The sequence below is a fragment of the Diorhabda sublineata genome, chromosome 8 (assembly GCF_026230105.1).
Source record: "Diorhabda sublineata isolate icDioSubl1.1 chromosome 8, icDioSubl1.1, whole genome shotgun sequence".
NCBI classification, from domain to species: Eukaryota; Metazoa; Arthropoda; class Insecta; order Coleoptera; family Chrysomelidae; genus Diorhabda; species Diorhabda sublineata.
Window position 1 is genome coordinate 24,840,871 of NC_079481.1, and position 17,551 is coordinate 24,858,421.

General features: G+C 32.3%; 1 protein-coding gene across 1 annotated transcript in view; it reads right to left on the reverse strand.

Moving 5' to 3' along the window:
• The window catches only part of LOC130447916 (uncharacterized), a 103,848-nt gene that overhangs the window by 12,514 nt on the left and 73,783 nt on the right, over window positions 1–17,551 (reverse strand). Inside the window, exons 2-3 of the mRNA XM_056784973.1 lie at window positions 11,949–12,056; window positions 2,285–2,449 (exon numbers count right to left, since the gene is read on the reverse strand). Coding sequence (XP_056640951.1) covers window positions 2,285–2,449; window positions 11,949–12,056 — 273 coding nt within the window. The remainder of the gene's footprint in view (window positions 1–2,284; window positions 2,450–11,948; window positions 12,057–17,551) is intronic.

Consider the following 17,551-nt stretch of genomic DNA (forward strand, 5'->3'; position numbering starts at 1 on the left):
GTTGCTTTAATAAAAACCTCATAATATATTTGGATATATTGCAAATCATTTTTTTATATTATTTACTTTTACTGTCACATTGTATTAACTTAAAATTGTTCGACTTTATACATTGAGAACTCTGATTAATTTAACGTTACAAAATTAACTCATATATAAACTGCGCGTCAGCGAAAACGAGCCTCCCCAAATATTTGCGAAATCATCAATGGTTACTAATTGCTTATTTATTAATTCAGTGAACTAGACAAAGGAAAGTGGTTGAAGCTAAAACAACATCAACAAGTTTGCCAAAATTATTTGATGAAGCTCCTATCTATGACTATCTGATTTCATCTTACATAGTAAAGAAAGAAAATTATAATTCTTGTAATGACGATGAAGAAAATGAGTCAAACATTTTAGATGACAGTACAGCAAAACCTATAAAAAGAGGGAAGCTATATGTTGACAGTAATCATGTTACAGATATTTTTGATTCCATCACGTCTCAAAATATTTATTGTTTGAAAAGTCAAATAAAAGCATCGTATTTCACAAAAACTAGCAGCTCTGTCCAGGTAATGATAAATTCTGAAAGTCTTTACATTTACTACACTTGGAGCAAGTGTTTTAATGATTTTTCACTGTTGTTTTGAGAAACTCACAAAAAAATATTGATTTTCTAAAAAGGATTTATTTCGTGTACGCTATGACATACTCCACAACAACAATGTTTTTTTGGACCCTTTTTTATTGGTAACATTTTTTATTTCAATAAAAATATATGTTAATTGTTTCATTTATAAATATATGTTCATTTTAATTTCACTGTTTTTAACAAATAAGCAATTTTCTTTACCTTTTTTTCATTTTAAATTGTATACAAAACGTAATGTGTGTCTTATATTTATTTGTAAAGTACCCGAAAAACATGGCGAAATTTGAGGTATGCGCAGAAAATATTTTTAACTATTTAAAGATCTATTGTTAGTTACTGGTAAAACACCGATCGCGTGAATAAAAATTTCGACTACTTCATGTACGTTTATTCTGATTTAAAACGTTTGCTTTGTAACATTTCAAGTGATTTTAAGTTTTAGACGTATCGTTGTACTAAAGTAGCCTCCGTTTAATTCTTAAAAATGGATGAAAAATATCGGAGATCAACAGGAGATAGCGAGACGTTTGAGTGTTAGTTCAAAGAACACACCTGTAGTTTCTGGCAACCGGTCTTCACAAGCGACGGCCCGGTACGGATGGAAAACGAAAAACAATTGCTGTCTCACGATTTCTGAATTGCTAGACCGAACGCAAACCGCTAGAATGCTGCAAAGCAAAGTTGAAAGAAAGTGGTTCGATAGCTTGCAGTCTAGCTAAAGGACCCTTGCTTACTTAGCACACAGAAGACGCAGACTTGATTTTGCTCGTGAACACATGAGTTGGACAGTGGACGACTGGAAAAAGGTATTGTTCACGGATGAGTGCCTGTATGGCAACGATGACAGAAATAAGGTGTGCAGAAGAGCTGGAGAACGGTATGCTGCCTGTACTCGGTTACCACGGGTTGTCTATGGGGGTGGCTCAGTATTGTGTTTAGCAGGTATTTCTTTTAAGGCACACACGGATCTCGTCGTGATTGACAGAGGCGCACTAACAGCACGACGATATGTTGCAGAGATCCTAGAAGATTATGTACTACCTTAAGATGGATTTGTTGGTAATGGTTTTCTGCTAATGCAAGATAATGCTCGACCCTACATGGTAAGAATGGTGACGAAGTACCTTAAAGAGGTTGGTATTGCAAAAATGGACTGGCCCGCTCAAAGCTCCGATCTCAATCCTACACCTGCTCTATAAACACGTGAAGAGCTCTCATTAACCCTGGTTGAGGAATGGACCAATTTTCCTGAAGCAAACAGACAGAAAATCTTGCGTTCTATGCCCACTCGCATGAAAATTGTCATCGAATATCGAGATGGCAATACGCCTTTTTGAAAAATAAACCCCGTCACTTTTTGTGTGTGCTCTGTTCAATTACTGCAGTGTCAACAGAAATTGTTGTTTCTTAATAAATATATCGAATTGTTACTTACTTTCTAACTGTAACCCGAATAAACATCATATAACATGCTAAAGGCATTATTTAATAAATACATAATACATTAATCACAACAAAAATAAACTACATGTAAAAATTTCTATAATTTCGAAAATTTTTGGGCTAGCTCGTTTTCGCTGAAACGCAGTATAATATCCAGTTATTAGTTTATATCCATACTCTGTTATTTTTTGTTCTACTTACCAGATAATAAACCTAAACCAACTTTGGTTATTACAACGATGCTATATTTCATAACAACTTGATCCCTTGAATTCAACATGGCCAATTGAAGAACACTTAGTGTGCAAAATACTCCAAGAATTGCTACTCCAATCGATGCTATCAAGCCTGCCACCCAAACAGCAACTTAAAAGAAAAAATAAATCTTTAACGTGCTATATAGAACAACATACTAACTCAATTCTACAAATTAAATCATATGGTCTTGATGATTAGTCCATTTTAAATTTATAATATGCCATTATTCCTAAAAGATGAAGGGTGAAGCTTTCACGAAGCTAGGTATAATCATCACGGTGACAATCACCAATAAGCTATATATGTATATATATATATATATATATATATATATATATATATATATATATATATATATATATATAATAGTCATACATAGGGTATTTAAAAATTTTATGCTGAAATTTTACGAATTTTCTTTGATTTGTGCATTGCAAAAATGCAAGGGAAAGTGTAGCAATTCTTGCTAGCTGTTTCTATTTTATTATTGGAAATAAATTCACACCCATTCTTTATTCATACTTTTAACTGTTCGAAGTTAAATGGTCTAGTTTTAAAATCTCTTAAAAAGAATTTTAATGGATTGAGATCTAAGGATCACCATGATCATTTGCTAGATTCTTTTCTACCTATTTACTCGCATCAAAGATCTACTGGAGGACTGTTTGTAAGGATGCAAGTTATGTGCTTTAAAAAATTGTACTACCTCCAAATGAATAATTTCAATATACAGTGCTTTTCAGATAAAAGTATCCACCTTTAATAACTTTTGTAATACTGGTATTTAGAAAAAATCCAAAAACACGTCAATTTATGTTGGAAGGGGCAAGCATTAAGGCTTATTTAAACTCCACCTAGCAGCATCCCCTTTATTTTTTTAAATTACTTTTCATATTTTTTATGTAAAATTTGGATACTCCTCTTTGAGCTGATTTCAAAAATGTATAATACTTGTAGGTTAAAGTGATTAGTTTATGAGATAAACAATTTTTCTTTTAAGAGCACAAATTTTACTTATTATTTACTTTCACCTTATTTGCCTGTACTAAAATGGGTTGTACAACAGTTCAAACTCTTTAATCTTTTTAACTGTGCTATTTATTATGAAGTTACAATAAGTGTTCAAAATGAGTACCATTCACTTCCATACAATGGTATAATCTATTTTGAAATGCCTCTCTGGCATTGCTTAATACGGCTGGATTTAATTGTCGACATTCATTTTCTATCCTCTCTCGTAAATCATCCAGAGATTCTGGTTGGGTAGCATAAACTTTTGTTTTTAAATACCCCCATAAAAAGAAGTCTAGGGGTGTTAAATCCGGTGACCTAGGTGGCCACTCCATCATCTGCCCCCTTCTACCTATCCAACGAGCGGGGAACGTTTAAAAATTGTCGGACAGGCATAGCATAGTGTGGGGGAGCTCCGTCTTGTTGAAACACCAATAAAAGAGTTTGAACTGTTGTACAACCCATTTTTGTACAGGCAAATAAGGTGAAAGTAAATAATAAGTAAAATTTGTGCTCTTAAAAGAAAAATTGTTTATCTCATAAACTAACCACTTTAACCTACAAGTATTATACATTTTTGAAATCAGCTCAAAGAGGAGTATCCAAATTTTACATAAAAAATATGAAAAGTAATTTAAAAAAATAAAGGGGATGCTGCTAGGGGTGAGGGGGTGGCTTTTCCAGTAAGTTTAAATAAGCCATAATGCTTGCCCCTTCCAACATAAATTGACGTGTTTTTGGATTTTTTCTAAATACCAGTATTACAAAAGTTATTAAAGGTGGATACTTTTATCTGAAAAGCACTGTATATCAATATATAAATATCCTTCTGGTCGAGATTTAACGTTTTTATTGAGCAGATTTCATTTATATATTTTACTTACAATACTAGATGATATTGTTGGCATATTTTCAATTGATGAATTCGTTTTTGCTCTTGCTCCTTATCCAATAAGGTGTGAAAGTTAAATATGATGCAGTTTGGAGAAATCGACGTATTAACCGATTTCTGCTTTAAATATAAATTACTTATTTTCCACGGAAAGATAATGTATTCGAGTTGTGCTGGTATCAAGACTTTTCACAGCCATCAAATTGATATTGTCATTTAATTATATCTTTCTTGGCTCTACTGTCTTTTTTGGCGTAGCAAAAGCTTTTGAGAAAGTTTGACATGAAGAACTCAAATATAAAATTAAACAAATACTGACGACAGAATTATTAGACTCATATGTATCAGAAAGATGTTTCAGAATATAACAAAAAGAGTTTATTCAGAAATCCAATAAACTAAGGCAGGGGTGCCCCAAGGAAGTCTATTAGTGCCAGTATTATACCAATTATAGACTGGTCTTATCTTATTGCCACTTTTTCAGATAAAACTTCTATCATAGCTGTAGGAATCACTCATGAATAATCTGCAAAATATTCGTTGGTGAATTAAAATAAATGAAAATAAATATACACATGTTAATAATACTAACAAAAACAAATATTATATACCATTTAGAATAACTAATAGTAAAATCGATAGTTTCTAACTTCTCATACAAAAAGTTTTGAATTTACTCTAAATTACAAATAAATATTCTATACACACATAATATTAGGGAGAGACTTGTATTTTTCTGCTTCTCGTTTACTGCTACTCTATTTTTTTAAATTCCATTCTACGAACAGTCATGAAGATAAAACATCGATCTATCTACTAAATTACAGCGCTGAAATAACTGTCTACAACATATCGAAATAATACGTTGCGAAAAGAAGAGGAGAAAAAAGAAACGAATTGTTAGGTTTCGTTGAGCTGAAATATCAAGGGATCAGGCTAAATTTCCAAAAAAAAAACAGCTTGACTTGAATACCCTCAAGAAAAATTGGGAATGTAAGACGTACGAATTATTCATTCTCTCTCATTTAAACTACATTCAATTAGTACAATGACAATTACATAATTGAGGCAATCGCTTTTAACTTTACGTGGACCCAATTCTAATAGAAATTTGGGTGCAAGTGACTTGGGCCAGTTCAGCGCGGAGTTCTGAGATAAGAATTATATGTAATTTTAGAAAAATACCAGACTACACAAGATGCTAGGGACCTAATAATTACAATTTTAAAAATTACTTAAGTATTTAATAATGAAATAAATAAGAAATTGTCCACATTTCAATGATAATTATTATGTTTATATTTTTTTGTACTGATCTCTAATTCACTTTATAAAATTCAGCCTACATATACATTCATTTTTATATAGAATTCTGTATTTTTGTCAAATGGTCTCACCAAATTGTTCCTCCAATATTAATACATTATGGATCATAAACATCTTGAACTAGTTAAAGACGATACGTATTTCAAATCTTATGTTCAACAAGCTATTTAAATTTTTGTATTATTCTGTCATTACTGTTTCAATAAACATTTTTTACTTTACAATATTCTTTTTATAAACCATATGAAGGTTGTTACTATAAATATTCTCCATTAAGATCAATATACTTTTTCATTCGTTTGAACCAGTTATGGAAGCATTTTTTCCATTCCGATTGAGGTATCTCCAAAACTTGCTATTTGAACGAATTAACCGGTTCTTCAGGTGTATAAAAACGTTGACCTCGCAATAATAAAAAAATCATCGGGTGCTAAACAAGGGCTGTACGGCGGATAACCCATCAATTCGATACTTTGACTATTCTGAAACGTTTTTGTTTGAACTGATGTGTGGTAGCTCAATTTGACGTAGTGGAGAATAATTCGTCTTCTGCGATTGGTTTCCCTGAATTTTTTTAACACTTTGGGCAAACAATTTAGAATTTACCATTCTAGGTTGCTCTATTAGAACAGTGCCAAAATATCCAGTTATTAAAATTTTTGTTAAAATTGGCTCGTCTTGAAAGACCCATTCAGTCGATTGTTGTTTAGTTTCGGGTTCATAGAAGCATAAGCTTGTTACGATCTTATAGACGAATTTTTTCAATATTTATTTGTATCCTTTCAACAGCCAAATGTTCATTCAATGTATTCGAATACAACTAATGCCCAAGTATGCCTCAATCTCACGGTATGTCATATGGTGATGTCGATTTTGGACGACCCTCTCGAAATTCGTCCTATAGAGGAATGCGACCATGATTGAAACCAGCGAAACACGAAATGGATTCACGTCGAAAGTCCCTTTTTGACCAAGATGAATGTATCTAAACAACTCAAATAGCATTCGTATGATAAGACGTTCTGATTACGTTCACAATTAAAAATGTCAATTTTGCCATATTTCAAAACTTAAGCAACAATCTTCGTAGAAGCTACAATTATCGGCACACGCGACCAACTCGCATTAAAACTTCATTAAGTTAGTTAAGTGCACTTAACTATGTGCAAGTGCAAACTCAAAATGTGATAATATTTACGGTGATACTTTTGTGTTGGTGTGCCTTATTTATGTAAAATTGAAACTCTTTCATTTTGGTTTCCATCTAGTAAAAGTTTCTCGTGGACACCGTAATTTAATAAATTCATTTTTCCCCTAACAAATGGAACTTTTATTGAGGAATTGTGTAGTAATTATTGGATTCCGACCCTGAACAAGGTTCACAATACTTATTTCCATGTCTACTAAGTAGTTATTCCAGGAAATAGTTTTCATTGCCGCTTTATGTCTTTTTATGCCAGTTACACGAATATTTACTTAATTTTCAAATAACGAAACCATGTAATTGCAAAAAATCTACTAATAAAAACAACATGATTATTTATTGATATTAATTAAAAAATACACTACACTACAACTAACACAAATTTATAATTTCAAAGTGTATAATCCTACTAAAAATTGTTTTGTTAACAGGGATGCTACTTTTTATTCTGCAATGGAAATATATTGGTTGTTATAGGTAATAAAAAAAATATGTGTTATCAAAATAAAATGCAGTTTATTTTTATTAAAAACACAGCAGTTAGTATTAAATTAGTATCTCTACTGATCATGAAAGTAGATGTGTAACTCATTTTTTAACAAAGTCGAAGACGCTTTGTTTCTTTGGTCTAATCATTTACTGTTTATCACAGCAAAAACTCTTTTTGTTTTTTGTGAATGCTTACGTGGAGGAAATTGAGCTTTATACAAGTTTAAAACATCAATATCAGTCTCATTCAATTTTTGTGCTTTTAACAGTTACGCAAACCACTTAGAAGTACATATCTGACTATAAAGTTGATTTTATGGAACAATTCATTCATAAAGGTGCGAAAGAAATTATTCATATAAAGTATAGAATAAAATTACCTGGAATAACTTATAATACTTAGGTTAGGGTAGTAATCCTAATGGTTATGCAACAGTGCAATTCAATATTTGTCCAAATATTGAAAAATAAGGCAGATCATGTAAAAAAAATGTGAAGTTGTTATATCCTAATTTTCATTGGATCACTTGGAGTATTCAGTCCACATTCGATTTGTTCAGAGATATTGATATGATATACAGAAGAAAAAAGAACCAGAATCGCTAAAAAAGTACTTTCAAACACATTGAGTGAATGTAATTAGAATATTCTAAATTAACATCTAAATTAACTGAAAGTTGCTGATATACATACCTATTATAGTAAAAGCTATCATAACAATCGCTAAAGCAAACTCATTGGAGTTATCAGCATTGCAAATCATATAATTTAGAATCGACCAATAATTTTAAGTTTTGATGATCATTTCTACTGATTTTCTACTTGAAACTTATTCCTCCAAAGGTGAATTAGTTATGAATGCTTTGATTTATTGTATAAATATTAATGACTACTAATGAAAAAAAAATTGCATTTTTTCTAAATACTATCCAGATGTTCAACGAAAATTATTTAAAATGAACCGTGAGGAATTATAAACCATCTCGTATGTTCTTTTGAACCATATAATTCATATTCCTCACTTCAATATATAGGAACTAATTCTGCAGCTATTTCATGATTTAATTCATTTTCCATTCATTTGTGCATAATCTTAATTTTATTTTATGTTTGTTAACATATACTGAACCTGTACGAATTAATATTTTCTGCTAAAACTTTATGTTTGACAAAAAATACGGTTACCGACTTCTTATAATAGAAATAGATCGTACAATCTATTACAAATTATTATGTTTCATATTCTTATATTTGAAAGCAATAGTGATAAGTTGGAACCCGTTCCAACTTGCTACCATAGCTGCTTTATAGAGAGCGTATTTACAGTGTTTGTCTTGCAGTATAGATCTCAAATAAATCATGAGAAGTTTTGTTCTTCTTAAAAAGCTCACGAAAAATTATAATATATTTATGGTAATAATGTGGTAGCTTTGAAGTCTGTTCACAAATAATCCTGTCAATCAAAGTAGGTTTTTTATTAAAAGTTGATGAACCCAATCAATTGCTTTCCAGAAATCACACAACGGTGATGCAGTGAATAATTTATTTTTAAGTTAGGAATATACATTAAAAAACATTGCGTCTTTAGTACAATTATTAGATAAAAATTTTAAACTAAAAATCAACGCCTCACTGATTAGTTCCATATGAATTTATGTGCACTAGTCTTACGGTCGAGGATGATGAATATGTAGCAGAATAATTTATGTTCGGCAATCACTTATAATGTACAAAAAATTGAATACAATACGAAAAATTAAACGCGTGCCGAATCTCTAGAAGCTGCGTATCTTCGAAGAGATCTAGGCCTTCGAGATCTGATCGCTTCGCTGTCTCGAGACAGTTATAATTTCTCCTTGATTCGAATCGTGTAATTGTGTTGGTTTTTTCTAAAACGTGTAATAGGTATACCGAAAAGGATTAAGCTAATTTCATGCTATTAGGACAAGGTTATACAAGAAGGGAGACTTGGAATGGAAAAGAAGGTAACTTGGAATTCCCTGGGTCAGGTATCGATCTGTCAGGGGTGAAAGGATTATTGTTTTATTGAGAAAGCTGTTCCTGTGATAATATCTGCATTATGTATTTTTAAATACGGGGGCATATAGCGTGGTAACCAATCAGAAATCGTTACAACGGGAACAACTGCATATCCTCGAATTTTACAAAGTATTGTAATGAAGTAACTTTGTTCTTCATTATGATCACGCACCGTGTCATGTTCATCCATATCATTCTTCGAATTTAGTACCAAGTCACTCTTGATATTCACTAAAACTAAAAAGTATGCTAACCATGAGCTGTTCTCAAATTTTAGGTTGCCTCTCAGTTTTTACCAAATGATCTACCTCTTTTAAGATCCAACGTGGTACCTTTGTTTATGTAGAAAATTGATGAAGTAATCGTTTCACAAGAAAAGTTGCTTGTAGTATATATAAATAGGTATGACATTTAGTGAATTTATAGTCAGCTGAATATTGGAACACTCTGTTTATATCTACAACTATATTAAAACTCACAATTACCCTGTCTGACAGATAACCGAGTTATCGTCTTCGGAGACTTAAAGTAAACTGTTCACCTCCAGACGAAAACTTATTCAGTGTATAAATATTACCAACGGTTCCAAATATTTCAGTAAAGTTAGCTTAATAATAAACCACCATGTATATATAATACTGGTAAAAAAATATATTGGTGTATATTTGCGAAAACGAACAAGGTGTCTAATTATATATTTCTTGTAGATACAGAAACTGAAACCCTTAATCCTTCCCAAGATAAGTGTTACTGTTTACACTGTAATGGTCGTTTCAGAGGAGAAACGTAAAAACTCAAGGGAAATTACGGGTAACGTGATCGCTTCCCGGGTTACATATATCTTCAAGATTTTCAATTAAACGTTATTTGTAGAAGCAATGAATACGACAGAAATCTTTCGGTCATAGTGGCTCTTGCGTTTTAGCTATTTTTAGATGTAGACTAAGAAATCGATACATCGTTATAATTTTGTTTGTATGAATTCTACGTTCTTCTAATATGAATTGCAGAAGATAGATATGCAAGTGAACAAGTGATATTTCCAAATTAAGAACTGAAAAATAATGTTTATTTCCCGTATAAAACATCTAACAAACCGTTAGTCTACGTGGCCTCATCATCCTCACTGTTTACCAATGGAAACATCGAGTTGTTAACCTAAATTCATTTCTATGGGTCAAAGCTGTCGGAAGGCGTATGTACACAATTTCTTCGAAATATTACTGTCAGACATCTGTGATAAGCAGTGGCAGCGCTTTGTGAGATTTATTTAATTTATAAATTTCTGTAAATAAATAGAAATATGGCATTTTTTAGACAATGAGCGAATGAAGACAATGAAATTGCACAGTGCAATGAGAAAATGGACAACGCATACTACCACTCGCGGCAACTCCTTATAATACCAAATAGTAGTAGTAACAAAGCTCATATTTCAGCATTTATCTGAAAAAAAATATTCCTATTCCTGTCAGTGATCGTAAAAAAGGCCCAGCAAACAAAGAATTGCTTACTGTTATTAAAGGTCTAAAGTTAGCGAAAATTTATTATATTGACAAGCTTTGCAAAGAACAGGGTGATACTCTTCTCAGACTACCTCCTTACTATTGCAAATTTAACCCTATAGAATTAATATGGGTAAAAGTAAAATCAGAATGACGATAATGTAATCAGTCTCCAGAACTGATTAAAGAGGTTGTAGAGCTAGTAAAGAAAGTTGTAGCAGCAGAACGCCATCCTGTTTACAACCCTTCATAATTCAATCAAATGATGACTCTAGTTCAGACCATTCTCACTACCAATATTATTTATAAAGATACTTTGGGATTGAAATGACTTTTTTCTTTTGTTTTGTTTGCAAAGAATTTGTTACGTTTTCTTTGACATTATAAGTATAAGATATATCACCGTAGAAAACTTGGTGAGAAATTTATTGTAGCAGCTTCAGAACTATAAAGCTGAATTGAATTGTTATTCGGTTTGTGCCATAATTCAATCAACAACTTATTTCGAATGAGTTCCTTTCATATCATGTAGAACTCTACAACTGAAAATAATAATTCACTCCTGTTCAAAGCTTGATAGTGTTTTTATTAGAAAATGAGTTTTTCAGCAAATCAGCCAATGAGTTTCGATGATTCTATTTTCCAAAATCGCAATGTGTTATGATTTATTGAAACACCTTTTTACTCTATTCACAACAATTATGTCTATTGTCTTTATAGGTGTGAACCGTGACCCGTCGGGGGTTGACAACTTTTGTTAATTTTCTTCTTGTTCCAGAATAATCTATAACGACATAGTCATATAGATAAAGGGAAGTTACGGCAGAAATAAGAAAGAATAACCTTGTTTCGTTACACCCGTTCAGATAATTGATCCTGGAATTGATACACTCCGCATATAATGGTCCAGTCACGAGTTGAACTCATCTAAATCCAAGTCAAGTTTATCGTACTCTTTCGCCTCTATATCGGATTCCTGCACTATACGACCTATATGGATCCTCGCCTTGGAACACCAACAATACGATAATTGATCTGATCTGAAGACATTTCTAGCAGAAAGATCGACAATGTCGATCTCTAAATTAGGATAATCTGTATTCATTTTAACTTAAAATAATTAGTAGGATCAACACTTACTTGATGGCCTGAATCTGGAAGCATCGTTTCCGCATCTTTCTCTATTATACAATAAAAATTTACAAGTTTTCCAGGGTCCAAAATATCCTTCTTCCTCTCCGAAACCTCCTGAAACAAAAATGAAAATCAATATTTCTCAGCCTATTGAGAGACAAATTAATTTTAGATATTAATAACTGACAAAGTTATGGAAAATAATTTCTTCGCAAAATTTGAGCTAATGTTTATTTGCATTTACCAGAACCAAATAAACATACTGTATTTAGTTATTGATTTGTGGACTAAGCAAACTATAAAGAAAAAACTATATTTCTATCGATTATTAAGGTGCTAGGCCTCCAAGAACAGTATAGTAACAAAATCCTAATGTCTTTCAGATTTGCACTAATTCGTAGTTGAAAAATCTTTTGATTAAACCATATCTGTCCTGATATTTGCTTCGGGATTTTTTTGCAATAAACAAACAAAAAAAGTGCTGAATACATATTAAGACACAACTTTCTACACGTGTAGAGATTATTAGTATTAGTATTATATCTCTATTAGTAGAGAAGGCTCAAATATGGAACCTGCCGCTAATATGGGACACACCAAAAATTTCGGAAGACTGGGAGCGCTATCCTCTGAATATACCTCAAATTACTCTCACTGTGTCTAGTTTGATTTATAGACACGAGCTTTAAATTCAGAGTTAGCTTGCATGTTGCAGTAAAAATAATGCAAATTATGATACAAATTGCAAAAATATCTTCACCCAACTATAAATAAAATAAAACCCTAATTTTTCTTCTAATATGAGACAGTTGTCGATCCAAATATGAGCATGGCCCATATTTCAAACCAAATTAGAATTAGAATTGTTTTTCTCTTCAGTAGCGACGCCTAGAAGGCTTCGGCTTCGAACGCAATGGTGATTGGAATAGAAGCAGTCAGAAACGAAAGATTTTTACAAAATGAAAACTTAGAGCCCAGCAAAAACTAAACTTGGCAGGAAAACTGTTTTGGGAAGTGAAATAGAACAGGAATTGGTCCAATATATCCAAAATAGAGATGACCAGCTTATGAGCGGTGCGTCGCCTGGATCAGTATATGTAGTTCACTTAAGTGGATGGGTGCAACAAAAACTATTTACCAAGTGGATGAGGCACTTAAAAGACTTCGTAAAACCAACCGCTATATCCCCGGTATTGTTGGTACTAGACGTACCCTACCGCCACACTCGGAACATAGATCTGATAAATCTAGCTAGAGAATCACATCTTCATCATTTGTCCCAAGAGATGCTACCCACAAATTACAGACTTTAGACAAAACATTCATGAGTAGCTTCAAAGCTAATTACAGCGATCAGGTATTGGATACATGAAAATCAAAGTGCCACTTCTCAATTTGACGTAGCAGAACTAGTGGAGAAAGCATTTTTAAAATCCCAAACTGAAGCAGAAAAATCCTGCAATATTTCATGCAACTCAACACCTGCAGGCTTTGTTGATTTAAATAAATCACTGGAGGAAGACCTGGACAATGAGCCTCAACCAGGCGGCTCTAAGGACATCGAGTCTCAGAAGATAACACTGTACCTTAATTTGCAGCAAATATGGCAGGAATGTCAAAGGAAGCTGGTGCAGCTGAATATATTTCAAAGAAGAAGCAAAGCCCTTGAAAAATTTCATATATTCTTTCGACATATCGTTATATCAACATTGAGAAAAAAACATCGAATCGAGGGAGAAAATCTTTAATTATCACCTCCTATCCTTACAAAATGTAATTGGAAACATCAACATAAAATATAAGTAACAAGTGAAAACGCAAAATAAAAATAAAAACTTCAAAAGGAAAGAAAATTCAAAATTCGGATGATTTATATCCAGCTGATGAGGATAACATCATAGAAGAAATTGTTGGCATTCCAGACGGGGAAGAGGCGGTGTGCATGTTTTGCGATGGTCATTTCAAGGACGACATAAAAGGTGAACTATGGGTCCAATGTTTAATGTGTAATAGTTGGGCATATGAACAATGTGCTATAGCGGAAAAGACGCTTATGTCTGCGATTTTTATCGCTAATTTGTGCTTTAATTAAACTTTTTTTCAAAATATTTCTTATTTCAAAAATAAAGTTATTAATTGTCAATTGACTACTGTTAAAAAATATTTTGGTCCCTGGCCCATATTCAAAACACCTGAATGAGAAATTTCCACTTTTGAATTATGTATTTTTTATGAGAGTATGAGAGAGAAATAAATATAAAAGTTCAGCTTTTTTATTTGAAAATGCTCATAAATATCAACGATACGACATTCGTGCGAAAAACCTCATGCATTTTTTCCGGTGGTAATTGGTAGATGTAATTCCACTTCAATATTAATATACGGCTGTAGAGATAGAGAGAGATCCGTTGGATAGAGTTTGGTAGGATGAGGAAAACTTTAATAGGAGAAGGATTTATTGGAGTGGGCCCTGTTATAGCAATTGCTACTCTGCAGGGCCGGGGTTATGGTGGTTGCATGTGGTTGTGTTTGCTAACTTTTCTGGAGGAAGAAAATCGAAGATTTAGGATTTTTGACTAGAAGAAATCTAAAAGAGAGCTTGTAATTAAAAACGGTTCTCGGTTGGTTTTTGAAAAATCTTATTAATTTTTTCTGATATTTTGATTTTTTTGTTCATTTCTACTTTAAGAGGGTGCGGACGGGTACAGCTGCGGCTGTGTTACCCCCTATCGTCAGCCATTTAGCTGGAGAACTGGTTTACCAGGTTGTAGAGAAACCGCAGAAAACCTGCAGCACCGACGCCAGCGCGGTCGTTTGTGTTTATAAATGACACTTCATAATCTGTTTAATTTATGTTGAACACGCACGAGAGAATATGTTTATAAGCTTATCGGTTTAGAGAGACAAGTGCCAATTCTTGATAATTAGAGTTCTGCGACATAATTGTGCAGAAATGTGATCAAAAAGCTGATCCTTATTTTGTCGTTCATGAGCTATTGAATTTCTCACGGGAGAGGATACTCGACACTGATTTACTTTTTCATGACCCCTCACAAAAAGTATATTATTCTGCCCAGAAACAAAGGAATGTTTCACTCTGCAAGAGAATACAGCCAGAAAGTTGGTTGTTAATGTGTCCGCTTCGCTTAGGCCTTTTTGAAAAGAAATTGTTGAGCTGTTTCAGTATCAAATTACAATTGAACAATAAAAATTTCTTCTTCATATTCTTTTTCAGTGAACTTTGATTCAGCCAAAAATTACCATTAAAATGATAATTTCTAGACTAATTTCAGGCATATTTTGAGGGGAACAAGTTGTGAACTGGTTTCTATGTAAATTACATCAATCATCAAAAGATAGCAGACAGAACTCATTAAAGTACCTATAAGATAACACCATGTACTTTATCAATATTAGCCGAAACATTTTAAAAAGGTATCTTCATTGCAAATTGTCAAAATCACTACACCAAGTAGATATGAATTTCATCCGCAAGTAATGCAAATTCTTCTTATTTCGCATTTTTTTTTATTTTAGGAAAACTCATATATAGTATCCAAAGTAAATGAACATTGAGCTGGTATTCCCGAGAATGGTCAGCTCTACTGGGATTTGATCAAGAAGAATTGATGCCTTAATGTCTATTTTGTAACATCAAATTAAAGCAGATGATAACATTATTTTACTAGAAGATCCTATTCACTTCGAATAAGTTGCAGCTTCACCACAAACTGTCTTCCATTGGCTGAATGATGGATTTACTGCCGATTAATTAGCCGGTGAACCAATATAATGGCTACTATACAATTTGGAGAGAAACATAATCGCTCGTGCAAAGAGCTCCAGGTAGAAGATTTTCATAAAAATAGAAAGAGCTTAAAAGCAGACTTCATCACTTAACAGTAATGGACCGTATTTCGGATACTTAATAAAAGTTACTTTTTCTGTTTCATAAAAATCATATAAAAAATCTTCATAGTTTCACTTCATTTTTCCTAAAGTGCTGAGAAGAAAGTATTTATTCTTTTTGAGCAGGTATTTGGAAGATTTTCAAAGAAAGTTTGATATTCATTAAAATGATATGAATTTATAAATAACGTTAGATAATAACACCATTTTGATAGACTTTGCAACTGCACCCTTATTTACAATGAGGAAAGATCGAAATTTTTTGATATTCCCTTCAAAAACATTATGTTTACTATCCCTATTTTCATTTCAAACAAACATTGGAAAGGTTCACATTTATATAATTCTCTCTACACATCTATCAATTGGAATTGACATTTGTTGTACCCTTAAGCTATCAGATATCTCGTGTTTATCGGTTGGTTGTATAAAAAACACATTTTCACTTAACCTAATTAAATTCCTCAGAACCTTACGGTCATGCCCACTGGTATCAAATGTAATAAACCCATATCAACGTTTTTCTTACCATTTACCTGAATTTATTGAGTCAAATTGGCTAGAGGAAAAACAGGATTGTCTTTTCCACAACGTGAATTGCGGGATAATTGTAATTTGTAATCCCATTGTATTCATTTGTCGTTCGTATATAAGGTCTTACTGTTTCAGTTCCTTTAAATAAAAAATTTTGAAAGTTGCTTCTAAAAAATTTTTTTCAGAGATGATATTGGTCAGAGAGAGAAAGAGAGGATCGAATAGATTGGAATCATTTTTTATATGATGCAGTATGTATTATCTTTAAGTTAGATAGTTAGTGAAAATTCCAGCTCAACAAAAGAAAAATTTTATTTCAATAACAGTTAAACAATATGTTTTCACGTCAGGATGTAAGCTAGATATTTTGAGGTGACTTTTTACTAACTATTCAATATAGCGAACTATCTGTGTATGAAACTGCACACTACGATACGCTGAGAGATCGTTTCAACTTCTATATGAGATTCATGGAAATTGAATTCTTTCACAATCAATTATTCGATTCAATTTGAAAATGTGATATAAATATTTGAGCACTCAAGCAAAATAATGATGATCATAGTTAATGAATCTAATTTGAAAATGGCAGTAATGATAAACAGCGAAACCTTAATCATAAAAAAAATCGTAAGTTTACTTTTAGGCTTACCCTATACATAGGAGTTCGTCGATGATTTCTGTTATAATTAATTTTGAAAGTAGACTAGATTCGACAACTCACTACACAAAATAAGTAATCATGTGAAGAGGGTTAATTTCGTCGGGTCATGCCTTTTTAAATACTCAACGTAATTCCCATATTGTAAGGATGCGTTTTATAGGAGAAATCTAAATAGTAGTTTACAGGGTGTCGCAATAGAGAAAGAAAACGTACGTTTTCTTTATAACGTAGCTTTAAGGCGTATGTGACCAGAGAAGAAAAGTTACCTACACTTTTTGAATAATTTCCATAATAAAGCATTTACCAACCATTGCCACATTAAAAACTCACCCTGTACATGTCTCAATGACATTTTAGATTGTGAAAATGTAGACTGTCTCTATAGTTATATGAGAATAAGAAAAAATATCTTCTTCTCCTTATTGTTTCCTCAATAGTTCAAACAATTGTTCTTTCTTCAATATATTTCTTCATCCTGGCTCTAAATTATCACCCCACCTCT